The sequence below is a fragment of the Daldinia decipiens genome, assembly GCF_022478715.1.
Source record: "Daldinia decipiens strain CBS 113046 unplaced genomic scaffold F4813scaffold_36, whole genome shotgun sequence".
Classification (NCBI taxonomy): Eukaryota; Fungi; Ascomycota; class Sordariomycetes; order Xylariales; family Hypoxylaceae; genus Daldinia; species Daldinia decipiens.
In genome coordinates, this window is record NW_026054579.1 from 138,741 (window position 1) to 151,059 (window position 12,319).

Below are 12,319 nucleotides of genomic sequence, written 5' to 3' on the forward strand. Positions count from 1 at the left end.
AATTTTACTAGGTTAGAGCTATGAAGTCTCTAAGACATCGCAGTTAAACCACCATATATTTCTAAATCTATATGCTTTTAATATGCCATTGTATCCGTATCTTGTAACTACCTATTTGTTTTCACCTCGTCGTGAACTGGTAGACGGATATGCGCATTAACACATTCGTTTTATTAGTAGACACTGCGTGCCTCGCAATATCAACACTTACACCAAGTGCTACCTCAACTTTTGAGTTTCCACAACGTCAGGTTGTAGGCCGTATATGCTCAGAGAAAGTACAATGCAAGGGAATGATAGGGATAGGCTCCGGCATGAGTAGAAGCCGTACGTCTGTCAACTGACTTTTATGGGCTAGACTCCTCTCATTTCTTATAATTCGTAACGCCGACTAGTTAAATTGGTGGGTGTCAGAGACGTGAGGATTGCCCGTAGAGGGATTTTCAGTAGGAAGGATTATCGTAGGAATATTGTGTGTAGGGGGGTTGTGTGAAGGATGATTGTGAGTAGGATAATGTGTGGGTGGTGGTAGTTGTAATATATCACCATCGATTCCACGCGCAGATGGGTCCGTAGGTAGTCCCTCGGGTATTTGCTGTATCGCCTCGCTGTCGACCCTGCAGGGAGTCGTGCGGCTTGGTGTAGGTACCGTAAACGGCGTCCTGTAGACCTCTGGATGTAGCTGGTTCTCTTCGTCAGGAATCATAGTGCCGAAAATCATGTCGCTGTTATTGAGCGCATCCTGGTAACGCTCCTGTTGTGTCTGCCAGTCTGGTTCCTCGGCTTCACCCGTCTCCGTCTCGTCGACTACCTTACGCGTTTTACCCCAACCGAAATTATCCATGTAGACACATGCGTATATAGTGACGCAGACGTTGATAAAAGGACCGCAGGTTGAAAATATGGCCAGGCCTAAGAGGTATTGACCGCGCTCCCTCCAACTTTGGCACAGCCATACGGCTAAGCTGAGGTAGTAGCAGAGGGGTATGATCATAATGGAAGCAAAAATAATGATGATATAGAAAGGTTGGTCTATATAGTTGAACATTAGTATATGTTACCATGACTGGGTTGAAATGACAGTCGAGTACTTACGCAAAAATGCGAATATCATACTGGCCAGACTCGCAATAACAAAAAAGTTAAGAGTCCATGTCAAGACGTTCGAAAGTGCGACAAGGCGCTCCCATAGGTTGAACTTATAATCGGCCGAGGTAACCAACATGAGATCGTTGCTTGTCGCGCCGAGTGTCCAGCGGCGCCGCTGGCTGAGGAAGACCGAGAGTGAATGCGGCACGTCAGTAAAAGCGTACGCTCTCAGGGCCTGTCGTGTACGAGCCTTATGAAACTTCATAAGCATTAAGCAGACATGGTTCCGGTCCTCAGACGCCGTGGCGCGGATACGTGTGATAATGCCATCTGTTGGCTTGGGATGGTAGCCGAATTCCTCGATGAGAATGTAGTCGCCGCATGTCTCCTCGCAAACCCGGAGTAGCTGACAGCATCCCGGAAGACAAGAGACTTTCTTGGTGCATAGGCTCTGGTGAAGCCGCCGTAAGCCTTGAGCGATAGTATATTCGGCTGACTGGTATATAGACCACAAGTTCCACTTATAGGTTGAAAAGTCTACCGAGACGTAGCCGCAGACGCCGACGGTATTGGGATAATGACATTCTTCAACTAGATGGCTGAGACAATCGTGCGCAAATACTGTGTCGGCATCCATGCCGATTAATAGTTCGACATGTTTGATTCCCGCATCTTTAACTAGAAAGTCTGTCATTGCCCTAAAGAACTCGGGAGAGAAAATGACCTTCGGTCGCTTATCGCGTAGGTTGAAGTTGTGCACGAAAGAGCGAGCAACGATCAAGCTGTCTCGTTTGCCCTGGTTCTGCTGCTTCACGATGCAGAAAAATGGCAAACCTTTGTACATCCCTCTTGATATTTCGACATCCATGGACTGGCCGTCCCAGGCGACATATGCCGCGCGGATCATCCTCCGCTCGACTCTGTCGACAAAAATGTCCTCGTTAAGATAATCGCCCGTGGGTTTGTCCATGCCAGGCCCTCGAGCCTTGCCATCGCAAACAACCATGATCGCTTGCTTGTGATGACTGACATTGACTTGATTGATAAGTGAGTCGAGCGACCTACTGCATTCTTCATAAGTCTCGTTATAGCAGGGCATAAGTAGAACCATTTCCTCCGGAGTCTCGGGTATAACCCTTTTCGGTTTGAAGGCCAGGTTCTTCAACGACCAGACGATGATATCGAAAATCATGACGCTGTTTAAGACGAGAGGCAATGAGATGAATGGCAGGTATATGTAATAGAATCTAGACCAATACCAACTGGAAAAGATAAGCATGAAACTGACGTGTGTTAGTTCCTCATATGTAGTAAAAGATAGGCGAGTAACTTACTTCACTACGAATATGAAAGATATCGCGATATATTTGTGTCTGGCAACCTTCTTTTGACCCTTCTTTATTAGTTCGGGATCTATAGCCTCGGCAGCTATAGATGCAGCTGTCTCGTTAACCGACAGAGGAGGTAGACTCTCGAGTATTGCCGCCCGCTCTTCTTTAGGTGAGCCGGAATTGGACGTAGTTGGCGATATGGTCCGTGGCAGATGGTCCTGACCTATGCCATGTTGGTTAGGTTGTAGGCGTGTTCCAGTCGCAATATGGGTGCCGGCAGTTTGCCCAGGTACAGGAGGAGCTTCCTGTTGGAAGCCAGCTCCCCCCGGCTTTTCATTCTGAGTAGACTCTCGGGATCTAAGACTAAACGACCGTGAAGGCCGGTTATGTCTATCTGAGAAGGGATTCTCTGACGACGACGAATTTTTTCCTCCATCTGTACTTGGATTGCTCTCCACCTATTTACCGTTAGCGACATTCGATAAAAGAAGCGGCTAACTAACTCTTGTAGTGCGGTTAAAGAAGACCATGATGCTTTTTCCCTGGCGTGACCGCCGTGGTGAACTGACAGGTCACGAGTACCGACGATTGGCAATATAATGAACGGGAAGACACTGCGTCCGCGTTTTGAATAGACCTGTCGAGAAGCCCGTAGCTTGGCACCAACAAAACAAGTGGTTTAAGTTGAAGAAACGGAAAAGGGTTTCCAGATCGAGTGACATCAAATGTCCTGGCTGTCTTTTAATGAATGACTAGTAAAGTTTCCTGAAGCTTCCTCAAGGCAAGAGAGTCAAGGAGAGCCAAAAAAAAAAATTCATCTAGGAACAAGGAACAATTAGCTCTATGTATTCTTCTGCGACCCCTACCCCTCTGACGTCTTATGATAGTCAGAGACCGAAAAGCTGAATATCAGAATATGAAGAAACTTTGGGATGATGTTGATGAAGTTTCTATTTCGCAAGCCAAGAATACAGTGATTCAGTTGACCTTCAGGCTAGATCCCGACATAGTATTTAGAGTGGTTACCGTGCTTATTTGAATTTGTAAGCCTCGAAGATCCAGAAAACTAACGGGATCCGCCATCTTCTTTACGAGTAAACGTATCCACACAGACCTATGCATGTACTTGCGTAGACAAACTTCGTGGCGAGAGACTTAAGTTTCTAACTGTAGTTAGACTCGCGGGTCCAGAGAATCGCCTTGACCTATGTAACACGCTCTATAGAGGGCTCCCATAATACCGGAGACGAAAATTCAGACGGCGGCACCGTAAGAGACATCATATCGTGTCTACTCGAGTCAGGTAGTTAGGCCAGAATCTATAATAGCTCTTGACCTCAGATCCATAACAGATGACTAGCAGATATAAAGCGTATATATAGCTCCAAAGATGTGAATAATGCTAGCGTTACCCTAAACGACCAATCGCATCATTTCAAGGTAAGAGAGGAGACCCCAGACCCACGTTCAGTTTTAGTGGTAGAAATAAGTATATATGGTCCTGCTGGAATAATTTTAAGTCGAGTCCTTGGTGAGAACATATAATTTCCATCCGAGCCAATGTTCGTGCTGTAGCTCTCTGAACGCTTAGGTAGGCTTTGGAACTTAGAAAACTGCTGTGACTGGGACCTGGCTAAACTATAACCACTTGTCAGGAACCGTAATAGTTGTCGTGAACTTAAATCCTTGTCGGAATATTTGATTTGCGGGGAGCCAATGGCTGGTTCGGGCGGTCGAGCAGCCGTGTGCGGCTCTATGCAGATCATCTGCATAGGGACGGGACTCGATAGAATAGCCTTGATTCCATAGCTAGCTTGCTGCCCCTTGCCCTATGCCCTTACTAGTGTAAATAGTGTAGACCCTAGATCTAGGACGACGCTAACGATCGAGATGGAATAACTGAGCGATTGATCGCCATGTAATGACTCGCGAAAACAACCACCTCGCCTATTAGACTTAGAACATATTATTCTCAGCATTGGTACGTCACTCTCCGAGCTGGATGGGGCGAAACTTTGCATGTAGTCTGATTGGACTCGGTCGAATCCGTGCCCACCAGGCTGGTTAATTTTCGTTATGTCGGGTCTGAGCTAAAGAAAGCAACTGCTGTAGATCGATCGCAGGTTGCACGTACGCTTGTATGTAATAGAATAGACAATTGTTGAGAAAAGAGGGTTACATTTGTCATATGCGAGCTCGAGTCAAGCGTAGTGGTTGAACCTAAAGATCCGATACTTTATATTCTGCGTCGAATCTCCTGTTTCAATCAGAATATGTTTGTTCGTTATCGACCTGCTTTCACTTAGGTTCTCTCATTGTGACAACTTCCACTTCTCGGTGTTTTCTAATTCTTCGAGAAAGCTCCTGTTGCTTCTCTTATAGTTGACCAATCCACTCGTTTCATCATCTGCATTATGCAAATTTCCAATATGTATCCCCTTCTCACCGGCGATGTCATGCAGGAGATTCGAGCGGCTTTCCCTGCTCGGGACCCTCCCCTGGCCGTAGACCTTTTCGGACAGAGCAACAAGCCGAGCCAAGAAACTTCGCCGCCCAGAACTCCTCAAGTTGATACTTTTAGCGAAGTTGATAGACAGCAAAACTCGAATCTAGTCCGCTCTGACAACATCGATGATAATGAAGAGCCTCTTGTGGCTGTCATCGGGTGCGGATATGTTGGAACACAGCTCATCGGCTCTTTTTCGAGTCATTACGACGTGCTGGGCTTCGATGTATCAAAAGAGCAACTCCGAAGATTAGAAGAGGAGCTTGGGGGCGAGGAAAGTCGTGTATCTTTCACCCTCGATCCTCGAAATCTCTCCAGGGCTACCCACTTCCTTATTTCAGTGCCAACGCTTCTCAAAGCTGATAAGACAATCGACACATCATATGTCAGAAGCGCGTTAACAAACGTGCGGAAATATGCTCGGCCAGGCTCAACAGTGGTGATAGAAAGCTCGGTTGCCATCGGAATGACAAGGCAGCTACTCGGCCCCTTGGCTAAAGAGAAAGGGTTTTTCGCGGGCATGTCTCCAGAGGTACGTTACTAATACCACGATATTCAGTAAGCCTACTAACAGTTTTTGAAGAGAGTCGACCCTGGACGAACTGATCCACCCATGCACACCATCCCAAAGGTCATATCCGGGTTAGACGATGTTGTCCCCGGATCTCTTGCCGCAATTACCCGTTTATATTCGCGCGTGTTTGACTCCATCGTTCCCGTATCAACACCGGAAACGGCAGAAATGACCAAACTGTATGAGAACTGCCAAAGGATGATCGCCATCACGTATGCCAACGAGATGGCGGATGCTTGCGTTGGCCACGGCATCGACCCTTACGAGGTATGCAGAGCGGCATCAACCAAGCCGTTCGGTTATACTCCGTTCACTCCCGGTCTTGGTGTTGGAGGCCACTGCATCCCGGTCAACCCATACTATCTCATGGCCAACAGCTCATTCCCTCTTTTGAAGATGGCAACCGAAACTATGTGGCAACGACCGGAGAAGATCGGGCAAAGAGCTTTAGATGCCCTTTTCCGGGAGGCACCGCATAATGCCTCGACTCAAACTCCCGTCAACGGCGAGAATGTTTATCTTAGTAACAATCCCGACTCTGAACACGTCGAGAGTACCGAGACCTCATCACGGATATCACTTTCAGAGAAATCATCCAGCTTATTCCGACCTCGAGTACTAGTTGTCGGGGTGGGATTCAAGGTTGGCCAGTCTCATCTAAGCAACTCACCGGGGCTGAAGCTTATTCAAACTCTCTCTGACTCGGGACGAGTCGATGTTATGTTTGCCGATGCATTGGTAGAGCAAACTGCCATCCCTCACATCCCCCGTCTAGATATGAGTGACTGGAACAAGTCGAGCCTCGAAGGGTTCGACATGATTATCGTGGCATTCAAGCAAAAAGACATGGATTTCAAGGTTCTCGACGAGGTTCAAAATGTCAAGATCGAAATGTGGTGCCCATAGATGTATGCCGACTCAAGACAATGAGCTATTAAACGGGTACTAGAAATCATGATTGATGATGAGTTGTGGATCATTTTGACAAAAGATCAAAGGTTGAAATTGGCATGTTATTCATGCATAAGTGGAGTTACACCTGGTATAATTGCATATCTATCGAGGGTATCTACATATCTGAGCGAGCGAAAAGTTACGGGATTTTGGGATGGTTTGAATTAAATGACTCGGTTAATTGGATATACATAGGAATTGTATATAATTGCATTTAAGAATTGAACCCCTCTTTTACAAATTCTACAAAATTATTTCTAGCACTTAACCGTCACTTATCATCAGCTTTACGTGTTTTCGCATAACCACGCGAACAATAACCCCCTTTTTTTAATATCATGAACAACACCGCGATTTACAGAGCGAATTAGTTTGACGCATTGTTAGCAATACGTCAATTGATCGCATATTTACACAGATACTTACACAGACTGGAATTGCTGTCCTATTTTTGCTATGACAGAAAAGGCAGCAAGCCGCAACCAGTAATATTGAAAATGAATATGCCTTCTGCTGTAGGTTAAGGCTTTCCAGTACCAACCGCAATAAGAAACCACAAGGCTTTCACTCCCTGTTGGGATGAACCTGACAGGTATCTAACATCAAACTCAAACTTCGGGCAGTGTCCAGAAAAGATGGTCCTAGCCACTGACTAGAATTGAGACATTTGTCATGAACCGGGAACATTCGTCTTGAACTTTAAAATTCGATAGGATGTTCAAATTGTAGGTATGTACGTATATACATATATGTCTTAATGTAGGTACTTTTCAGGGTTCTTCCATTGAACATACGACTGGAGTCCTCGTGTTGCTCAAGGTAAGAGGTACCGCCACACATCAAGGATACAAGCAGGCCGCCGGCCGCAGGTCCAGACAACCTTTTACACAGCATCATCAACTTGGCTACCTCATCCTCATCCTCATCCTCATTCAGCTCGAACATATCAAGAATTAAATAGCTTCATCCCTATACGTCTAACCTATACATACTTGAGGGCATTCCCAATAATATTAATTAAATCTTATTTTCTTCCTACTACCCTGTCCCTAACCAGATACCTAGGTTACGTGCCTACCTATGTTTCCGCTATTTACTTCCAAAGCTTCCGTTATGTCATCTAACCAACCCCCCATCAATGCCGTATACTATCCCAGCTGGCGAGTCTATAAGGGCTTTCCCCCTTCGTCCCTCCAGCTCGACTGCGTTAACCAAATATACTATGCCTTCGTCCGGCTAAACGAAGATGGAACCCTCAAACTATTAGACGAGTTTGCAGACTTAACCAAAGACGTCGACGGGGAGAAGGGCTGTCTCCGTGCGCTGGCCAAACTAAAGCAGCAAAAGCCTGATCTCAAAACTCTAGTATCAATTGGTGGTGGCAGCGGCAGCGCCGAGTTTCCCGCCATGGCCGCGCACTCTGCCCATCGGAGTACGTTCGCGAGGTCCTGCAAGGAATTCGTAGAGCAGTACCAATTCGACGGCGTAGATATCGACTGGGAGCACCCGACAACACCAGAAGCAGGTAAAAATTACATTGCCGTACTCCGCGCCCTAAGAGAGGTGCTGCCCTCGCCCCGATATCTCCTTACTACCGCCCTGCCCACTGGTGAGTACTGCTTGAAGAACATCGATATGCACACAGCGGGAAAACTCCTCGATAGTCTAAACCTAATGGGCTACGACTTCAATGGCCCATGGACCGATGTATCAGGCCACCACGCCCAGCTCTTACCCCAGCCAGGCTTACAAGAGCATGTATACCCGGCTCTGAGAAATTCTTGCCACCGCGGTGTTGAGTACCTGGCATCACGGGGCTTCCCAGTTCACAAAATTGTGCTAGGTGTGCCCGTATACGCAAGGTCTTTTGCTGGGGCCCGTGGGGTTGGTCAGCCCTTCAAGTCAGCTGCAGAGGTCGACTACAATGATCTACCGCGGGAGTGGATCAGGCATGCAACTGTTGATCATCATGTAGTGGCTGCGAGCTACGTTGACCATGCAGGTAAGGGATTCGTCAGCTTTGACGTCCCAGAGACGGTAAGACGGAAAGCTGAGTATGTAAGGAGAAAGGGGCTGGCTGGGTTATTCTACTGGACTGGTGTTGGCGATGTTAAGGGCCCTGAGAGCCTAGTTCGGGCTGGACATGAAGAGCTTAGCAGGGGGTAAACATTGAGGCCTATGTGGCCATGATGAAGGTATGTCCGTGTCCAAATAGCTCTTCCTAGTATATCCACGTCAAGGTGTAGTTTATTTTTAGCAAGTAGAGACAATCGGAAATCACAAACATTCAACATAGACCCGAAGTATCGCCAAATAAGTTTGAGTCCTATAAAATGTATGCTGTCTTACTAGTTGCCGCCCTTGTCAAGACATGTCAGTATCAATGTCACGTCACGTCCAGGTTAGAAATTCCAAATCAAAACAGATCATTATTCACGCCCAAGACCCAGCACGAAGTTGAGAGGCAAATGATTTGTGCAAATTGTGGTATCTACCTAGTGGTATCTACCCTGAGTACTTGCTAACTAGCTGCCAATAGTTGAATGCGTCCGCAACGAAACAAGATGCAAATGTGAATGCCGCGCCAATGCCTTTTTTTTTTTTTTTTTTTTCAATGATTTCTCCACCCCTTTTCTCACACTCCTTATTATTATGCGTGCGTGTGATCTTTTCCTGATCCATAACGCCTGCCTATCCGCATGTGCTAAGTCGAAAATGCAAACAAAAAAAGCCAGTCCAAAAGTCATGTCTTGTGATTGTGCTCATGATCGTCAGTGGCATCAATACCGAGATAGGAAGTCACCGTCGCAATGCAAATCCGCATGAAAATGCCAGTATCAAAATGTCTCTTTACAGGGATCAGCTGCAACGCACATAGAACCTTGCTTTGGTGTTAAGGAGAATCCATATTGTAACCTATTTAGATCACGATACGTGTTAGTAGGCTTCTTTCAATAAGGTACAGCGTTGTAGATAAAGGCATAGCATAAAGGAAATACGGCACATACCTATTCGATCGGCTGACGGTCCTCAGGCTTCACGCGGCTTGCAATACAGCCACCCTTGAACATGTGGGTCTCGTAAGCAGCTTTCTTGTCCTTCTTGTCCATGCTACCGGCTGGCTGCTTTCCCTTCTTGTTGACGGCCTGGTCCTTCTTCTTTAGGTCATCAGTGATGTAAAGAGGCGGCGCAGCGTGGGAAGGCACGGCAAAGCCATCTGCCTGTGGGGAACTCTGAGAGGCCCAGTTGGTACCGCTGGCCGAACGCTTGATGCCAGTGCCCGTGTAGGGGATGGTGTACGGCTTCCAACCTGACATGCTGGCAGTGCCAGGGACGGCAGGTCCCTTCTCAGAGGGGTTCTTGTATTTGTCGGGCTTTGACATGGCGTCGTTGGTCTCGTCGGCCTTGTTGGTCTCAGCAGTGTCGGCAACGTTGGAAGCCTGTTCCTTCAAAGAAGTGTTAGTATAATCTTGACCATACCGTTTCATGAAGACAAGAGGAAGAGAAAAAAAACTCAGAAAACGGCGTTTTTAACATAGTATAGGATGAAAGGAGATAGTAGTTTGATGACAGACATACTGCAGCTATACAACAGTTCTAGGATAAAGAGGTGGAGTTGTTTTCAACTTTGACTATCACGCCGTTGCCGACATAAGGGGGAAGGTTGTGTTAAAGGGGGTGGTAAGTAGAAGGAACGGCAAGTGTGAAGGTATAACCGCAAAGGTAGGAGGTGAAAGAGAAAATTCAGGCAGCTAAAATAAAGAAAGTCGCGACACGTTGCAGTGTAGGCGCGTCAAGATGAATACTGCTGGATGTGACAAGTAAACTTAACGTTAACGTACCTGAGCAGCAGCCCTCTTTGCCAGAAGAAAGGACAACTTAGGAAAGCAGCCGGACATCTTGATGAGAATGAAGATGTCGGACGGCTAGACTGGACAGAATTCTAAGAGGTGCTGGGTGTTCGATAATGTAGTTAGGAATTTGCAGTTGTTGTGGTTGCCGGCGACGAAATATTTATGAAGTGTTCAGGTTGAAATAATTATTAGCACATCACCTGCCCCGAGGCGACAGTGACTACGGTGATACTAATCGATACAATTCGAACCGAAAATTTTACGATTAAATCTAATCAGCTAATACACACCTGGATGGTGCATCGGTACCTGGGTACTGAGCCCCCCCTTAGGTCTTAGGCGAGATGATAGAGTCGTTTACTGATTAGAGGCCTAACTTTGCATGCACCAATGCCAACGGCAAGGTACGTGACAACCTGTAAATACGATACATGATACTACAAATATGTCAGCTACCTGCCTAACTAAGGTGTGGGCTACGATTACTTTTATTACCACACATATTGTTTAAATAAGTCAGCTCACTTGTTCGATGATTTCCAAATTTAGATATATAAGTGACTAGTAGATAATCAAGGCAATAAACTCACGAATTTACTAGAGAGTTATACTACTAGATCTCCGAGACACCCAGAGCGAAGAACTCGTAGCTGTATCTGCGGTTTAGTTTCAGCTAGGTCCATAGTATTTTCTTTCACTGCAATTCTTCTTCCCTATTAAATAGGGTATATTGAAATCTAAAGTACCAGTACGACAAGATCTATCATATCTAAATAATATGCTCTGTAACTATCATAAAGTGCCAACTTCCTGTCCAGGGGCTAGTTCAAGTTGAAGGTTAGGGATATCACGTGAAAAGGTGACATTCTATAACCCCCAAGTTTAAGACCCCTAAGGTTAAGACCCCTGTAGATCTGCCGGGTACGAAGGTTGGACCAAAAGTCTTGAATATCTGAGCTTGACAAAGCCACGTGCGACTAAAAAAAAAAAAAAAAAAAAAAAAAAAAAAAAAGAGACTGCACGGTTTTATTTGAGCCTTGCTTAAGATATTAATACGGTTGCTTTATTGTATACCCGCCCTGGTAGAAGAACCCGCCGATACAAGCTAAAGAGAGGACAGCATACGGCAGGTCAAGTTCAATGACGGACCAGACCCAGAGACAGCCCAAAGGCGGTGATTGTTTCATAACAGCGAGATAGCTATACTTATTCGAAACATGAACTAGATAGCAACCGGAGGCAACACTCGCAACGAGGAAGAGTATTTGCCGTAGGGGAGATTGAAATCTCACCGGCAGTCCAGGCACAAAAGATGGAGCCGAGACGTGTGGATGAAGTACATAGACGAGGAAGAAGAACACTACACGCATTAATTCGGCTCAGTATAGCGGATTAGTTTATTATTACGAAGGGAAACCTACCAATAGATGCTTGCACTGATCGAATTATGATCTGAGGCCATATGATGGAGATTGCATATTGATGCTGAACAAGCACATCGAGAGTGAAGTGCAGCATAGACAAGCTGATGCTCCAGAGCATAGCCTCTAATACCCTATCGGCCGTAGACGACAAGAGCTCGTCCCCATCATCCGAATCGCCATCCGAATCACGATCTTTCGCAATCTTCCTCTTCTTCCTCTCGGCTTCCTCAAAGAGGTTACGGTCCTGAGCAAGCTTCAGTAAGGTGTCCTCGCTAGGAGCGGCGGTTCGATCGGGATGAGATAGTTTGATCCCTTCCGGCGTCTTTTTTTCTTTTCGAGATCGAACCATGGCGAAGAGTCGATGACGGAATTAGAGAGGTGCTATGTAAGTTGGGATTAATAAAGATTGAAGAAGTAAGGCTAATATAAGTACATGTATGGTCGCGTGTCAGTGGATAGGTACGACGTAAAAATTATGTACATGTACGATTGTAGTAGGGGTTACCTTACCTAAGCTCCCGCCATAAGCTTGAGGTGTTCAGTAGGTGTTCAGTACATAGGTACACTACCTAGTAAACTCAGCAGGG

At 46.2% G+C, this 12,319-nt stretch overlaps 5 protein-coding genes across 5 annotated transcripts; 2 read left to right on the forward strand and 3 right to left on the reverse strand.

The window, feature by feature from the left end:
• Positions 1-367: 367 nt before the first annotated feature.
• F4813DRAFT_203545 (glycosyltransferase family 2 protein) lies at positions 368-3,125 on the reverse strand. The gene is made up of 4 exons (XM_049239580.1): positions 2,924-3,125; positions 2,424-2,878; positions 1,096-2,372; positions 368-1,032 (listed from the first exon to the last, which is right to left on the reverse strand). The coding sequence occupies exons 1-4, from the start codon at positions 2,948-2,950 to the stop codon at positions 392-394; spliced, it is 2,400 nt and encodes a 799-aa protein (XP_049096504.1). The 5' UTR covers positions 2,951-3,125; the 3' UTR covers positions 368-391.
• A 1,751-nt stretch (positions 3,126-4,876) lies between these two features.
• On the forward strand, positions 4,877-6,406 carry F4813DRAFT_382572 (nucleotide sugar dehydrogenase; the record flags this gene model as incomplete). Its single annotated transcript, XM_049245823.1, has 3 exons — positions 4,877-5,458; positions 5,510-5,913; positions 6,025-6,406. The coding sequence occupies 3 exons, from the start codon at positions 4,877-4,879 to the stop codon at positions 6,404-6,406; spliced, it is 1,368 nt and encodes a 455-aa protein (XP_049096505.1).
• An 860-nt stretch (positions 6,407-7,266) lies between these two features.
• F4813DRAFT_370267 (glycoside hydrolase family 18 protein) lies at positions 7,267-8,750 on the forward strand. Its single transcript, XM_049244509.1, has one exon. It carries the CDS (start codon positions 7,535-7,537, stop codon positions 8,618-8,620), a length of 1,086 nt encoding a protein of 361 aa, XP_049096506.1. The 5' UTR covers positions 7,267-7,534; the 3' UTR covers positions 8,621-8,750.
• Positions 8,751-9,183: 433 nt separating this feature from the next.
• Positions 9,184-10,353, reverse strand: F4813DRAFT_398892 (uncharacterized protein; the record flags this gene model as incomplete). Its single annotated transcript, XM_049248104.1, has 3 exons — positions 9,184-9,370; positions 9,463-9,900; positions 10,297-10,353. The coding sequence occupies 2 exons, from the start codon at positions 10,351-10,353 to the stop codon at positions 9,463-9,465; spliced, it is 495 nt and encodes a 164-aa protein (XP_049096507.1). The 3' UTR covers positions 9,184-9,370.
• Positions 10,354-11,297: 944 nt separating this feature from the next.
• On the reverse strand, positions 11,298-12,223 carry F4813DRAFT_370269 (uncharacterized protein). Its single transcript, XM_049244510.1, has 2 exons — positions 11,730-12,223; positions 11,298-11,668 (listed from the first exon to the last, which is right to left on the reverse strand). The coding sequence occupies exons 1-2, from the start codon at positions 12,079-12,081 to the stop codon at positions 11,358-11,360; spliced, it is 663 nt and encodes a 220-aa protein (XP_049096508.1). The 5' UTR covers positions 12,082-12,223; the 3' UTR covers positions 11,298-11,357.
• Between the last annotated feature and the right edge of the window lie 96 nt (positions 12,224-12,319).